The sequence below is a fragment of the Cylas formicarius genome, unplaced genomic scaffold (assembly GCF_029955315.1).
Source record: "Cylas formicarius isolate icCylForm1 unplaced genomic scaffold, icCylForm1.1 PGA_scaffold_7__23_contigs__length_41026272, whole genome shotgun sequence".
In the NCBI taxonomy this organism is placed as follows: Eukaryota; Metazoa; Arthropoda; class Insecta; order Coleoptera; family Brentidae; genus Cylas; species Cylas formicarius.
The window spans coordinates 5,347,973-5,364,314 of record NW_026844352.1 but is presented as its reverse complement, the minus strand read 5'-3'; the positions used below and the strand labels follow the sequence as shown (position 1 = coordinate 5,364,314).

The 16,342-nt window shown below is 32.0% G+C and overlaps 1 protein-coding gene across 1 annotated transcript in view; it reads left to right on the top strand.

Annotated features, from left to right (window-relative positions):
• The first annotated feature begins 505 nt into the window (after positions 1-505).
• The window catches only part of LOC132704296 (transient-receptor-potential-like protein), a 38,993-nt gene continuing 23,156 nt past the window's right edge, over positions 506-16,342 (top strand). Inside the window, 9 exon segments of the mRNA XM_060674194.1 lie at positions 506-561; positions 620-744; positions 2,152-2,389; positions 2,449-2,591; positions 7,995-8,163; positions 8,165-8,179; positions 8,233-8,424; positions 11,037-11,271; positions 14,460-14,612. Of these exon segments, the coding sequence (XP_060530177.1) occupies positions 541-561; positions 620-744; positions 2,152-2,389; positions 2,449-2,591; positions 7,995-8,163; positions 8,165-8,179; positions 8,233-8,424; positions 11,037-11,271; positions 14,460-14,612 (1,291 nt within the window). The 5' untranslated portion in view covers positions 506-540.

Below are 16,342 nucleotides of genomic sequence, written 5' to 3'. Positions count from 1 at the left end.
AATCGCTAATAAGTGACCCGTTAATGATCTAACATTGAAAAAAGCTATCTAAAAATTGTTCATTTTCTTTTTATTTTAGATTAAATAACGAAGAATATTAATTCCATTAAAGAATGCGAAAAGAAACCAAGCAACGAGTATCTAGTAGTATCTATCTGTCTTTCTTCCATCCACATTCGCATAGAATCTCTCCTGGCTGGACCGCACTTCCATTTTTCCAAACTTTTCTTTCACAAGTATCATCAAATTGTATCTGCACTTCAGTTAAGTTACAGTTTATTTGAAAAATTCCGAATGCTCCATAGATACTGTCAAGTTTTAACGATAAACCAGTTATTTCGGCAAAAATATGTGAGGTGAACGTTAAATCTGTTTAATATTTTCAGGTTTCCTTGCAATATTCGAGGCTAATTCAATTTTGTAAATGTAATAATGCGATTATACGTGTCCCGTAAAAAGGCACCACACAAACTCCCCAGTAGGTTTCTGCTATTGGGAGATTACAGTGCCATTTTAAGTGCGTTTTGTATTGCTGTCGCCATGGGCACCCAAAGCGACGAGGTAGTCGAATATATGCGAGTGATTTTACCAGATGGTAAACTAAACGCGTACGTTTCAGGAGGACGTCGAAAATAAAATAACAAGGAAAAATATCATCATGCCGAATTTACCGAAAACGCTTTCCTTAGAAGAGAAAAAATATCTATTGGCAATCGAGAGAGGTGATTTGGGCAATGTCAGACGGTAAGGGCCCACCTCAACAGTAGTTGTTTTATTGTAAAATAACATTAAAAGTAAAAAGGCGGATAAAATACGAAATTACCCTGTGGCGTGCGACAAAATAGTTCTACAAAAAGCGTATAATATAAAAAATAAAAAATAAATCAAACTTTGGCCCTATTTTAACTAGAGCGGAAGCGTTTTCGAAGTATAGTAAAACAAGTAAAACTAGTATCTGTATTGATAATATATTTCAAAAATAAAAATAAAAACTTTAATACAGCCCAATTTAAAACAGAAACAAATTGGCAAGTACGGTATACTAAGTTCAATGAATATATTCCTCTAACATCCCTTCTGGAAACTTAAAAAAAACCTAAATAGATTAAACATCATAAATACGGTGTTGGGAAAACTTTGATTTTTATTTTAAAAAATCAAAAATTTTGTTTATTTGAATTGATTTCCCGTTTTTTTTTGTATTTTTAAGACACTATAAACAATATAGTACCACATACATACAACGAGCTTTTCGCGTGAATATTTCTGTTTTTTTCTCGATCTATAAATTGTCCCTGTCGAATACGTCTCGCGAAAAAAACTAAAATCAGCCTAATTATAGTAGTTTCGTAAAGGATTGACAAACAAAACAATTTGTGCTACTAGTTCGAGCATGCATTGACACTCATAGAAAAGACGCCAGTATCAGATGCTGTAGAACAACGGAAAAATTTCAATATATCTTCGAGAATGTTGTAGAATTGCCTTTGTCAAAAATACAAAACATTCAAAACCGTAAATGGAATACACTGGTGGAGATCGCAAAAGCTACCAATAATAAAACAGTTCCTGTGTGCAACTGCTTCCTCAGCGTCAGTATATCAAGGAACGGCTGTAAATTTGATCCGCCAGTCTTTTATTTTAAAATAAATGCATAGTTTTGAACATTTGGTTGGTTGCTGAGTGTAAAAGAAATATTTTTTTCCATAATTTCAAACCGAAAGGCTACTTTACTTTCTTCATTGCATTCCCGGAGCTCTTGATGTCCAAGAATCCTCGTACTTATCGTTTTGTTTTCCTCCACATGCAATCTCTATTGTCCTTTTCTTCTGCTCTGTTATCAACATTCTCAGTTGAACATTGGCAGCTATTTATTATGGTGCCTTTGGACTCGAGTTGTTCTAATAAGGTTCTGTTCCCTGCATAATACCACTTAATTATGGTTACTTTTTCTTCAATTAAATCTAGATAATAGTAGATTTTTGACAGTATACGACTTGATGAACTCATTAGGGATCGAACTGAATGTCTTAAGAATTATAATTATATCAGGTATTTAGATCTATACCATATTAGGCTACTTACCTCACTTGAACACATAGTAATGGAAGCAGTGTTAATGCCTGGAAAAATATTAGATTTCTGTTGCAGTTTATTGCAGAAGGTTCAACGCAAAAAAACCTTCGATATAAACTGCATGGATAGCTTGGGCAGAGGCGCCTTATCCATAGCGATAGACCAAGAAAACTTGGAAATGGTAGAGCTTCTGGTTGTGATGGGCGTGGAGACCAGGGACGCCCTATTACACGCGATAAATGTCGAATTCGTCGAAGCGGTGGAACTGCTGCTGGAACATGAAGAGCTCATACACCAAGAGGCGGAGCCATATGTAACACAATACCTTTCTGGTGCATTGTGCATTGTGTATCTCGTGTGTGATTGTTTCAGAGTTGGCAAAAAGTCGACATTAACACAGCCATGTTTACGCCGGATATCACTCCGCTTATCCTGGCTGCACATAGGAATAACTACGAGATATTGAAAATTTTATTGGACAGGGGAGCTTCGATTCCCATGCCTCACGACGTCAAGTAAGAAAACTCTGCTATTAAATCGGGCAAAAGAAATTGCTGGAAATTATTTTTGAGGTTCTGCGATGCCATCACGTAATTGCTATCTTGGAAACCCGTTTTGTGCAAAAGTTTATCATTTTTTCAATCAGTGATGCACTGTTTCAAAGCTATTACAAATATCTATCTCTATAGAAAAGTGGTGAAGGGTTGGTTTTTGAGTGATGTTTTGAAGGGAAGGATTTCTAATGTGGAAATTATTAGAGGGTAAAGCAGATGTGTTTTAATTCTGTTTTCAGTGGTTCTGATTAAGATAATTTTTCGCCCTATAAACAGAATAACCCAATGTTAGGTCTGATTTACTATTGATAAGAATATCTAATAATAGGAGGTTATCATTAGCTTCTAATTCAATGGTAAAACGTATCTTAGGGTGTATAGAGTTAATACAAAATTATATAGAAAAACGTTCGAACTCTACTGACACTGTTGTTAAAAAATTGCCGACGAAAAGCAAAAGTGAAAAGAACCAATATTTCATGGTCGGAGTTGAACCAACATTAAAGCAACAGGTGCATCAAGAAAGTTTATGGCCAAAACAAATTTTATTTAATGAATTCTACTTTAGATTAGAACAATACTTTCTAGAAAATCTACCCGAATCTGCAAATAATAACAAAAACACAATTATTAGACCTAACTCTTTTTATAACAGGACCCAATAGACAACTTAAAAAGAAGATCAATGTAAACTACTTGGAAGAAGGTACAAAAAAATTAAAACAGTTAGATGTAAACGTAAGATCCCTACGCAATAGAGGATTACAGTTTGAAGCATTTATATCTAACAAGAATTTTGATATTTTATACATCATATATCTTCATTCGGTATTAATGGGTATGTTGCTGCAGGTAATAGTGCAAGACAGGCAGTTACAGGTGGAGGTACAGTTATTTATGTTAAGAGAACTTTGAAGTTAACTACAATATTGAAAAATATTTTTGCATTTTGCTGTATGTATTTAAAGGGTTTCAATATGTTCATTTTGACTCCTGTATTGAAGCAATAGACAAAGTTTTGAATTCTCTTGACGCCAGAAAGAACCTTAAAATAGCAGTAGACTTTAATGTGAAACGAAACCAACACTAACTTTGGTCTAAAACAGACGGTGTATGCCGCGACCAGAGGAGATGCGTATTTAGATAACATTTTCGTAAGAGATGAGTTAAAATTTCAGCACAGGGATGTCGAACTTCGGACAGTTGTATCACTACCCGTTATCAAGTGTAAACTAAACTTAATTCTAAGGTTTATATACTAGGCGACGGCGCTCATCCATGACGGAGTCGGGTGTAGTCAAGCATTGGTGCGCCTTATTAGAGGTTGCCAAATTGTTGGCATATCCACGCTTAGATTGCTGAAGATGTTTTCATTGTTTCTAATGGAAACTGCTTCTTTAAATTTGCGCTTTCTCCAATGCTGCTCTCTGTGAAAAACCCACGCTCTGGACCATTGTTGTGTTGTTTGGTCCACACGTGTTCTCCGATACCTGATTTTTGCGTTTCACCCTTCATTGCATGTTTCTTATGTTCTTCAACTCTTATTTTTAGAGATCGTTTGGTTTCGCCAATATGTGATTCTCCGCATTATATCACGACGTCCAGATTTTCTTTCTTCAAAGTTCCAAGTGTTGGTAAATCCTGTCGAAGATCTTTTTTTCTGGGCGCCCACTTAATGGAAATTTTCTAGTATGGTCTCTAAGAGCCATGGTCCGGTTTTTATCGTTTGATATGTAACTTTCTAACATATCAATCTTTTCCTCCGTGGTAAACATAATACGCAAGCAGCCTTCTAGCACTTGTTTTGTTTAAACGCCGTCATAGCCACCTTACACTAACTGAACTTATATATCTGATTATATCTGACGACAAATATTTAAAAGGAAAATAAAATAAAATAAAATTGTCTTAATTTTTGACACGAGGACTCCAAAAATAGTAAAAGTCATTGGTTCCAATTTACTAATATTAACAATTTATTTGGAAACAAGTCCACAAAACAACCCTAAATTATTTTATAACATGCTCAAATTGAATATTATGTAACACGTCTTCGGTTATGTGTCGACATTTTTAGTTCTCAGATATCCCCATCAGAAGAAGTCCAGAGGGGTTAAATCGGTTGAATATTGAGCCTCGCTTACGTATCCACCTAAAACGCTATTAATTTGACCATATAAGTTAAATTTTTGGAGCTTTTGACTATGAAACTTCCTTATTACGTGTGAATCATTTTCCGAAGTGAACATTTGTCGGAAAAGCACATATTGCACAATTCACAAAATTGCAGGTACTTGACTAATTTAATTTTGTAGGGATGGAATTTGTGTAAAATTTTGAAATAACTGCTACATCCAGTAAGCTAGAAAATTGTGAGACTGACTATATATATATATATATATATATATATATATATATATATATATATATATATATATATATATATATATATATATATATATATATATATATATATATATATATATATATATATATATATATATATATATATATATATATATATATATATATATATATATATATATATATATATATATATATATATATATATATATATATATATATATATATATATATATATATATATATATATATATATATATATATATATATATATATATATATATATATATATATATATATATATATATATATATATATATATATATATATATATATACAGGGTTTTTCACTTAAAACTCCGCACGCCAATAAGTCCAAAACGAAAAGAAATATTTAATTTCTGTAAAAAGTAGTCAAAGTGTGGGGTCAAGTAGATATTTCCTAAAGTTTAAAAAATTCGACGCCTGCAAAGAGCTGGGCGTCGCGACGCGTCGAAAAATTATTCGATTGCAGAGACTTTGGAAATACGCGCATACAAAAGTACATATTATTTAAAAACTTTTTTGTTATTCACTCAAACTTATTTACTTTACCCGTTTCTAAGTTATACCGATTTAAAGTAAACATTTCTTGATTAATAAAAAAATGTGATTAACGCTTATTTTTACAAGTATGGCATGAATGTTAGTTACTATGGCAACCATTGTTATCGCAGTTGTTTTAAGTGCAATTACAAACAATAGATTTCAACTATTTTAGTATGATTTTATTTATTATTTTTTATCGATTTAGTTCTGATAACATGATAAATAAATGAAAAAACAGTAAAATACCTACAAGTTAATAACCAAAATTATTATTGCAATTAACTACATAATAAGACATTTCAAAAATTTTGTTCAAAATTATGTCCATCTGCTCAAACACAACTATCAAAAACTTTTAACAGATGAGCTTGGGTCACTTGTAGGAGAGTCCTTCTTGTGATAGCGGCACACGCTGCACTAATTTTGTTAATGAGATCAGCCATATCTTCGATAGGTTCTTCATAGATAACGTTTTTTAGGTAGCCCCAAAGAAAATAATCTGGTGGTGTAATGTCAGGGGACCTCGTCGGCCACCTTACCGGTCCATTATTACCAAACCATCTATTGGGATATTCTCGGTTCAAATACCTCGTTACTATTTGGGCATTATGTGCAGGCGCACCATCCTGCTGTAGCCACATATTCATTCTAGTGTCAAGAGGCACTTCTTCTAATAGTTCCGGAAGTGTAGTTTGAAGAAATCTTAAATATCGATCTGCATTTAAAGTTCCTTCGTAAAAGTAAGGTCCAATAAGGAATCCATTTAATATGCCGCACCAAACATTGATACTAAAAATTCGTTGGTTACCTATTTCTGTAATCCAACGAGGATGGTTTTCAGACCAAAAACGACAGTTGTGTCTATTAACGATTCCATTATTTTGAAATCGACTTTCGTCGCTCCATAAAATTTTCGAGAGAAAATTTGCATCTTGGCTATACAAATCGGACAATGTCGCTAAGAAATACATTCTTCTAGCATAATCGCCTGGTTTTAGTTTATGAACTAGTTTATTTTTGTACGGGTGAAAAGAGTTTCTATGTAGAATTCTCCACAAAGAACTTATGGTAACACCGGTATTTTTTTTATCTCTGATAGGGATATCTTGGGGCCGTCCTGTTCCTATCTCTTTTAGGTTTTATGAAGCTGCCATATTCTCTTAAGTTTTTACATAAACTTGAAAAGCTTTTTGCATCGGGGACTCTTCTATGCGGATAACGCCGTGCGTAAACTCTTTTTGCTTCTCTACAATTGCATCTGCATTCTCCAAACACCAGTAACATGTCTACTTTTTCCTCATTGCTAAATTGCACCATTTTCACATAATAATTCTTAGTTTTTTTTAAACCGAACTAATTTGGATATTTCTTGTGACAAAATGTAACAATTTTTTGATACAGCAATAACAACTTACGTTTGTAATTGCACTTAAAACAACTGCGATGACAATGGTTGCCATAGTAACTAACATTCATGGGTAAAAATAAGCGTTAACATTTTTTATTAATCAAGAAATATTTATTTTAAATCGGTATAACTTAGAAACGGGTAAAGTAAATAAGTTTGAGTAAATAACAAAAAAGTTTTTAAATAATATGTACTTTTGTATGCGCGTATTTTCAAAGTCTCTGCAATCGAATAATTTTTCGACGCGTCGCGACGCCCAGCTCTTTGCAGGCGTCGAATTTTTTAAACTTTAGGAAATATCTACTTGACCCCACACTTTAACTACTTTTTACATAAATTAAATATTTCTTTTCGTTTTGGACTTATTGGCGTGCGGAGTTTTAAGTGAAAAACCCTGTATATATATATATATATATATATATATATATATATATATATATATATATATATATATATATATATATATATATATATATATATATATATATATATATATATATATATATATAGAGGAACTTAGGTTCTCGTTAATCTTTTAACTAAATACTTCATTTTTTTAAAAAGTGGAAAGCAGTTTCAATAGAAAAGGAATATCAGAGATATATGCTGAGAAGAACAGAAGTTTCCAAGAAAGAGCCTTAGCTTCTTCAGAGCTTGACTGAGACTAAACAGTTTTAGTCAAGCTCTGAAGAAGCCAACAGGATGATTGGCGAAACGTCAGCAAGTTCGACTCAGCAAAAACAGACGCAGGAGGAATACAGAAGTTTTGTAAAAAATAATGAAACACCCAGTATATACAACATTAAAATAAATTGATGGTTTGTAACACCGCCATTAACTTTTGTATTTAACTGGCTCCATCCCCTACAGTTTCTGAGATATGGCAGTGTCCCAAGAGAAATATACCTTCTGCTTTATATGATTTTTGAAGCGTTTTTTATTTTTTCGTAAAAGTGACGCCTTCTGGATAGTTGTCACTGAAATGCTCTGTATTTGTACCGTTAGGTGTGGTTGTGACGAATGTATTAGAGAATCCGAAAAGGACTCCTTGCGTCATTCGCTATCTAGACTGAACGAATATCGAGCACTGGCTAGTCCATCACTAATCGCACTATCGTCTAGCGATCCGCTGCTGACGGCTTTTCAGCTTTCATGGGAACTGCGTAACTTGGCCGGCCTTCGCCGAACCGGTAAGCGTAAACCATTCGAAGGGGATCGTATAAGTCCGCTTCCGTTTCTAAAGGAATGCAAATCGGAGTACATGGATCTCAGGCGCCAGTGTCAGCAATTTGCAGTCGATTTGCTGCACCAATCGAGGAGCTCACAAGAGTTGGCGATTATTTTGAACCACGACCCAGATAATTCAGCTATTGAGGAGGGCGAACACATGAAATTTGCCAGACTTGAGCTGGCCATTATGTACAAACAGAAGAAGGTGGGTAGTAGGGTGCTTCAAATTTTTTTTTTTTTAGCTCTTATCCTCTCGAATGTTTCTTTTTTATATAAAAAATGCTTAACTCTAAGGAGGGAAAAAATCTTTTTTCACTAAAATTAAATTTACGTATAATGTTCGCGATTTTTTACAAAAAAAAAACAATTTATATTGTTAAAGTGGAGTCTATAAGCTTTCCATAACCGTATAAGAAAGTATGATTATCATCAAAAGAAGATTAATTGCAGACATTTAGAAATTACTAAACTATGAACTTTTCAGAAAAAGCTTCTAATAATTTTTTATCTTCATAATTTCTCAAAATTTTTATCCTAACTGACCCTGAATACAAAAATGAATTTAAAAAAATTGACAATTTCAATTCTGCATAAGAGAAGGAATTTAAAATATGTCGTTTTTTCAATACTTTTCAATTCATTTTTTAAATCAGGGAATAGTCAGTATTATTATTCTTATGGATTACAAATTTATAAAATGGTCGTCAGTACGTAGTGTGGGTTGCAGAACTCATGATAACTGAAAAATGAATGATAAAATGAATGATATGTATTATTACATGTAATCATCGATTACAATTTTTTGACGTTTTCCATTCTTTATTTCAATATTTAGACTGAGGTATGACAAATTCTCAAGGCGATTTTTAAATATATGCTCCTTAATTTTTTGTTCCTAAGTTTTTTTTTTTTTAATTTTTTTTCAATAAACTTTCGATAAACTTTCATGATTTTAGAAATAGCGTTATATGGTTGACAGACGGGAATGCCAGTAGGTTCCAAACTTTCATAACATCACGAATCGCTTCATCAAAACACTGTCGAATTGTGAGGTTAGAATCTGTATGCTTGTAGAAAAATAATTGTAAAACTTTTCTTATACTCGGTAATTTTCGTTTACTTAATTTTCTACATGAAAAAGCAACCAAATAAATTCTCTTTTCAATCATTTTCCTGATAATAAATGAAATTACTGAGAGCTTTAAAGAATGACAATACGCAATAATTTCATAATATATGTATGTATTGCAGACACTGATAATTTGACAACTGTACCGTACTGTACTGACAACCATTTTCAAATTTCAAATCCATAGAAATAAAACACTGACTATTTATTAGGATAAAAATTTTGAGATATTATGTAGATAAAAAACTATTAGAAGTTATTTCTGAAAAGTTCAAAATTTGGTAATTTTCAAATAACTGTAATTAATCTTCTTTTAATGATGCTCATACTTTTTTATTTTTTTATAAGCCTAAAGACTCAACTTTAACAATATGAATTGTTATTTTGTAAAAAATTGGGAACATTATACGTAAATTTAATTTTAGTGAAAAAATATTTTTTCCCATGTTATTTAAATGGAAAACTAAAATAATAATGGCGACCTCTTAGGGTTGAGCTGCAGGGCTCATCTCTGGTGAGGATTTTTTTTATATCAAAAAGGAACATTTGAGAGGGTAAGAGCTAAAAAAAAAATATAAAAAAAATGGTTTAAGCACCCTAGTGGCTAGTCTAGTGTCTGTTTTTTTTGCTCAAAAATAATATTTTTTAAAAGTCACTCTAGTCAGACCAGTTTTGGAGTTTAATTTGAGGGTTTAGAAAGTAGTACTGGCCGAATTAATAAAGCTATTAAGTGATTTTTATGGGTGAACAGGAAACGGTTGTTTCAGAAGCAACTATAATTACGAATATTATAAATTATTTAAAAGAGGTTTTAATTATATGACATGAACACAGAACACTCAAAGAATGCAATAAAAAGGAACAACAACGGATAATACACGACATACAGAAAACAATAACACGAAGGTAATAAACTTTTCTTTGCATACATCAAAATCCAAGGGGCGCCAGTCGGGAAACCTTGGATTCCGACGGATAGGTAGACGAAACATATTGTTTCGTAGATCAAGGGACAAATCTTCGAATAGCAAGAATAAACGATTATACGAAAATTAAACACCATTTCCTGATTCGAGTCTTATATAAATCATATTACTCGACAGGCTAGACATGTTTGGATCATTTCTTGATCTGCAGGTCGAAAATCTTCATTTTACCTCTTATGTAAGAAACTATGACATAACAGATCATGTCATGTTAAATATATCAAATCCATAGCAACAAAATAGCAAACCCAATGTGAGATTAAACAAAGACAGAACAAATTACAACGCACTGAAACTCAAATTAGAATCTGCAAACTGACAAAAAGGCCATTTTATAGAAACTTTTCAGTACTATTTAAATCAATGTAGAACAGAAGTTAAAATAAAAGATCGTAATAAATTGAAGCCTTGGATTGCTAATGCCTTGATTAACTCTATTAAAACTCGAGACAAACTCTAAAACAACTTCAGAAAAATTACAGCTTTGCTAAAGTTAATCAATATAAGAGCTACAGAAATAAACTTAAAGCCCTTTTGTCTAATGTTAAGAATAACAATTATAAGCATAAAATCGAAGAAAACAAGAATAATCTCTACTTATAATAAACTTTTCAAGTTTATTATAAGTAATAGTGGTTAAATTTGAAGTTAATCGGCAGAACTAATAAATAAATAATAAAAATATCATGAGTTTTTGAACAGTTTGTGGCCCATCCCAACATCCAACAACTGCTGGCTGCGTTTTGGTACGAAGGCGTCCCAGGCTTCAGAAGAAAATCAAGCATGAACAAAATCTTGATTATAGTGAGGGTGGCGCTCCTGTTTCCCTTCTACTGCATGTTGTACATGCTGGCCCCCGAAACCAAAACCGGGAAACTGATGCGGAAGCCGTTCATGAAATTTTTGATTCACGCTTCGTCGTACCTCTTCTTTTTGTGTAAGTATATTTTAAGCGAAGGGTAAGCCACGATGGACCTAACAGTGGAAACGTGAAATTAAAACCTAGGTTTTCGTCATTATCTCAAGTCGTTATTAAATTATTTTAAGGGATACAGGGTCGCACAGTTTGGTTTTGAATTCCGTTTAAAAGTCTTCAACTTATTCGTGAATAATACATACCTAAAGCGAATATTTTTTCAATGTTTTAATTTTTCCAGCAGTATTATTTTTAAAGACAGATAAATAATAGATCACTCACATTTGATAATGGCGTTATTCGAAGATGACGTAAAAGATATATGCAAGGCAATTTGAATTAGATGCTACAGGGTGTTGATAATAGACGAATATATTTGGACCTACGACATTTATTAACCCATTTTGTCCCAGTGGTGTGTGAATGCACCACCTATTCAACATTTTATTCTATTTTTGCACATCCGTTTCGGAATTTTATTATTATCACTACTAAAGGACACAAAACCGTAAAAATCGCGAATTTATGTGTAAAGGAAAGATCTTATATATGACTTCAAAAGTTAACAAAAGCGGTACATAAATTTGAATTACATTTTGAAGTAAATCCAAAATAGTAAAAAAAAAAATATTTTGGATTTGTATTGCCATTTTTGTTAAGTTTATAGCATGTAGATTACATCCCAGAAAATATATATTGGAAATACTATATTGATTATGCTTTATTTTTTGAAAATATTTACTGGTGCGTGAACGCACCACTGGTTTTACCTGTGAAACAAAACTTTGTTATTGCAAGTCTAGACAAGTCAGCGCATGTAGAATAAACATCCAACAATTAGCGTGTTCTTTAGTATTAGTTTGTGCCTTATGAAGTGAACGTTACAGTTCGTAAAATATTGCATTTCTGAGGTAATTGACTTAAAAGGAATTAGAGGCGGCTATGGAGGAGATCGTGGTGGATGAGGACAATAACAATGAATGTCGTAAGTATTATTTGGATTTACGTATTCCTATGTATTGTAGCATTCCATTCCTCATAAATTTATGCTAAAAATAACGTGAAGAAATATTTACAGAACATATTGACGCGGTCTATATTCCACCCGACGTGGATACCTTGACTGACGAAGAAGATATGAAGTCTTCGAAGTCTACGAAGTCTATGAAGTGATAATAAGTCTACAAGAGTTTGGGGAACCAACTGATATAGTTCGAACTTTCGGGTTACATACACTGAATGATACAGCTGTCCTTCAATAGTCCTGTAATTCATCAACTACTGAACCTGAATGGAACTCATCAGATGATGAAACCCTGGAATTCAAATGAAGACGTATGCTTTCTGCAAACGACAGGCTTGCTTCTACTATCAAATGGAGTGAAGGTCAGATTAAGTACACTCATGCACCTATATACGATGAATTTAGATCATGTGAGGAACCAAAAAATAGGCTTTCTGGAAAAACTCGGCTTGAAATATTTTTTAAGTTTTTTGATGACGAAGTGATTTATTTAATTTTAAAATTTTCGTTTTAAATATGCTCAAGACAATAACCGCCATGAATTCTCGTTGTCAAAAAATGAACTTTTAAATTTGGAGGCATTTTATTGTTCTCGGGTTATCTTTAGTATGAGCCGCAATAGATTCCAATTGATAAAGCAAAACTTGCACTTATCTGACAATAATCTGTTCGATAAAAATGATAAATTTTCAAAAGTTAGACCCTTCTTTGATCCTGTCCAAAATGTAAAACGCTATAATAGAAAAGAACGGAAATATGTTAATATACCCCAACCTTAGATAATTGCCAATACAATAGTTGTATGGGTGGGGTAGCTTTACATCACAAGGGAATTGCTAATTACAGGTGCCAGGTATTTGGAATAAAATGATGAAGGCCTTTATTTGTAACTCATTGGATAGTTTAGTAGTGAATGCATTGAAATTGTATAAAATTGTCAACGAACAAAAGATTTCCCAGGTAGATTTTAATTCTTACATTGCTTTGCGACTTTTAAAAACTGATAAAACAATTACTCAAAGAAATCTTGCACCTGCCATAGATGAAGTGCGTTATGATAATTAAGGTCACCTCGTGATTGTTGATGCTAATAAAGCCCGAAGTAGATGTAGAATCTGCCACAGCCACACAATTTACGTTTGTAATAAGAGTAATGTGCATTTACATACTTCATGCTTTGTAAAATATCACCAAAAATGAAACCGGGTGTTACCAGTGGTGCGCTTACGCACCATAAAATATTATGCGTTTTTTTGTATTAAATCAGGTTCTATTTTTAAAACAATCTACTTTTAATTGTTTTCTGTCGAATTTGAACTTTGTTTTGTATATTTATATATAAAATATATGTTACATCTTATGTCTTTTCCCAGTGGTTGGTTTACGCACCAGTATTTTTTTATATGCTTCGATTTTTTTTTGACTCATGTAATGTATTCTTAAGTGAAACAAAAAAAAATAATTTCAGAGCGAAAAAGTGTTTTTTTATGCTTGGATAATATGGGTTAAGTATGTAAGAAACCTTATTTTTAATAATTTACGATTTATTATTACTACTTTACTCCTCTCTGTTTAAGCTTATGGTTTTATTATAGGTGCAAATGAGCAAATAAATTCATAAAATTTATTGTGGTGCCGGTAAAGTGAAAAAAAGATTAGGTATGGATTATTTTGTAGCTGAATTAATGAATGGGAAAAAATACTTCATTGACTTTAAAAGGCGAAGCACCCCAAGTGTAAAAACTAGTAATTTTTGGAAAAATTAAATTACTGAAAAAAGTTGAAGAATTTTAAATGCAACATTACAACGCAAATCGATAAAAATGTAGTATAAATTTTTTGCTCAGAAATGATCACTCTAAAATAATCTTCAAAAAAAGTAAAGTAACGTAAAGTAACAAAGAAGTTATTGCATGAAATAACCATGTAACCATCGTCACCGTCTTGAAAAAGTGTTTTATGTCGATATTTCATACAGAAATAACAATTATTTCTTTTTGAACCTATATTGATTTTAAATTTGACGATCTAATTAACGGTTTTAAATAATTAAATCGGAACAAAGAATTTTAAAGGAATCTCGTTAAATTATACGTAAGAAAGGAATTACGGTATACATTCTTGGCTCTGCTGTTTATCCCTCCATTCCATGTCAAGGATTCGTGGTCTGATTATGTTCTTCCAGTGCTCCTCATCCTGGTTTCTTTACGGGCAGAAGATCTATTTTTCGAATTTTTTGGCTCGGAATCGATGAAAGCGTTCGTGATCGAGAAGAAAGCGAAACAAAGAGGAAATTATCCCACAATTCTCGAATACGCTGTTCTGATATACGTTGTGAGTAAGTAAAATGTTTCGTTTTTTTGGTTAAGCAACATAAAAAAATGCTAACTAAAAATAATAAGTTCTTTGTCTTTATTGTACGTTTAACTATTTTTCAGTTTTTATTTTTTTCCTCAAAAACGAAGGAACATTTTTTTTTATTTGGTTTTTTAATCTAGCTCCTTCCACGTCTTTTCCTTACGCCCTGCTCTCATGACAGATTAGATAAAAATAAAATATTTGTTATTAATAAATGATTTTGAAATGACCTAAGCATTTTACTTCTTGTGTAGAAACATAATATCGTACATACTGTTACATTAACAATCATTTCTTTCTAGTACTAGTTAAACATAAAAATATTTAGTTATAAACAAAATATCATAATAAAATTGCATTAAATCTAAAATTAAAACTATGTAGTCAATCACAAACCAAAACCATTAGTTTCTGAGAAAAAGTAGTTCTAATATGATCAAACTCTTCAGTCCTGTAATTCTGCGCGCCATACCATCTTGAGTGAAGAAAACAGCCCTTCATCATTGTAATTTATCTATCTCGTTGTCAGGTTGAATATAAAAGTTATAGATAAGACTACAAATATAATGAGTTAATGTAATTTAAACATAATCGTATAAAATTCACTATCGAGATTGAAGAGGATAACTCTACTCTATTAATTTTTTGGACTTAACTATTACAAAAACGCAAAAAAAACTGGATTTTACCATTTATCATAAACTTTCACACACCGACACAGTAATACATAACAACTCAAATCACCCTTATACACACAACATGGCATGGCAAATGGCATTTCACTCTTTTATACACAGACTTCTTACTACGCCCCTCTCAACAGAAAATTACAACAAAGAACTTAATATCATTAAACAAATTGCACTAAACAACGGCTACAATCCGTCCATTATCTATAAAATTATAAATAAAAAACAAATCCAGGCAACAGTAAACTCTATTTATCCGAAACCTAATACAGAACACCAACAATTTAAAACATTTGAATACATAGGAAAATTCAGTGAAAAAGTTTTAAAAAATAGCTTTCAGAAATTTAAAACATTTGAATACATAGGAAAATTCAGTGAAAAAGTTTTAAAAAATAGCTTTCAGAACTAACAACAACACAATAGGAAAATTTTTAAAAAACAATAAAACGAATTGTCCAAAACCTCAAAAATCAGGTTGAAATGCGGATTTCGTACCTAAAAGTTATATTGGACAAACAGGTAGATCCTTTAAGACACGCATTAACGAACATAAAAGAGCATTTAGAAACAATAGTCTAGATTCGAATTATGCTACACACTTAAACACGAAAAAACACAGCCACAAAAAGTAGAAAATTAAATTTATTGGAAGCCATGGAGATTAACAAAAAAAAAAATTAGATTTAAGTACCTCTCCCTTATTGAACTTCAATTCTCATAACATATAACAAATATAAAGTAGCAGGTAGTTTGTAAATATTACATTTGATAAAGACACGGTGTTGTCAAAACAATTGTCATGTGAAAATATAATTTCGTGAAAATCTGAACTTTTATTTCTTATTTATTAAGATTAATGATTGCTGGAAACAGGATTTCAGAAAACATTTGTATGAACTTTTGTGATTATTTCCAAAAGTACCATCAACTTTCAAAGTCCTGTTACAACAAATCGAAACACCCTGTATGCGTAAATCGTGGGCTCTGGCGAATTAGCTACGAGGTGTTTCGGCAAATT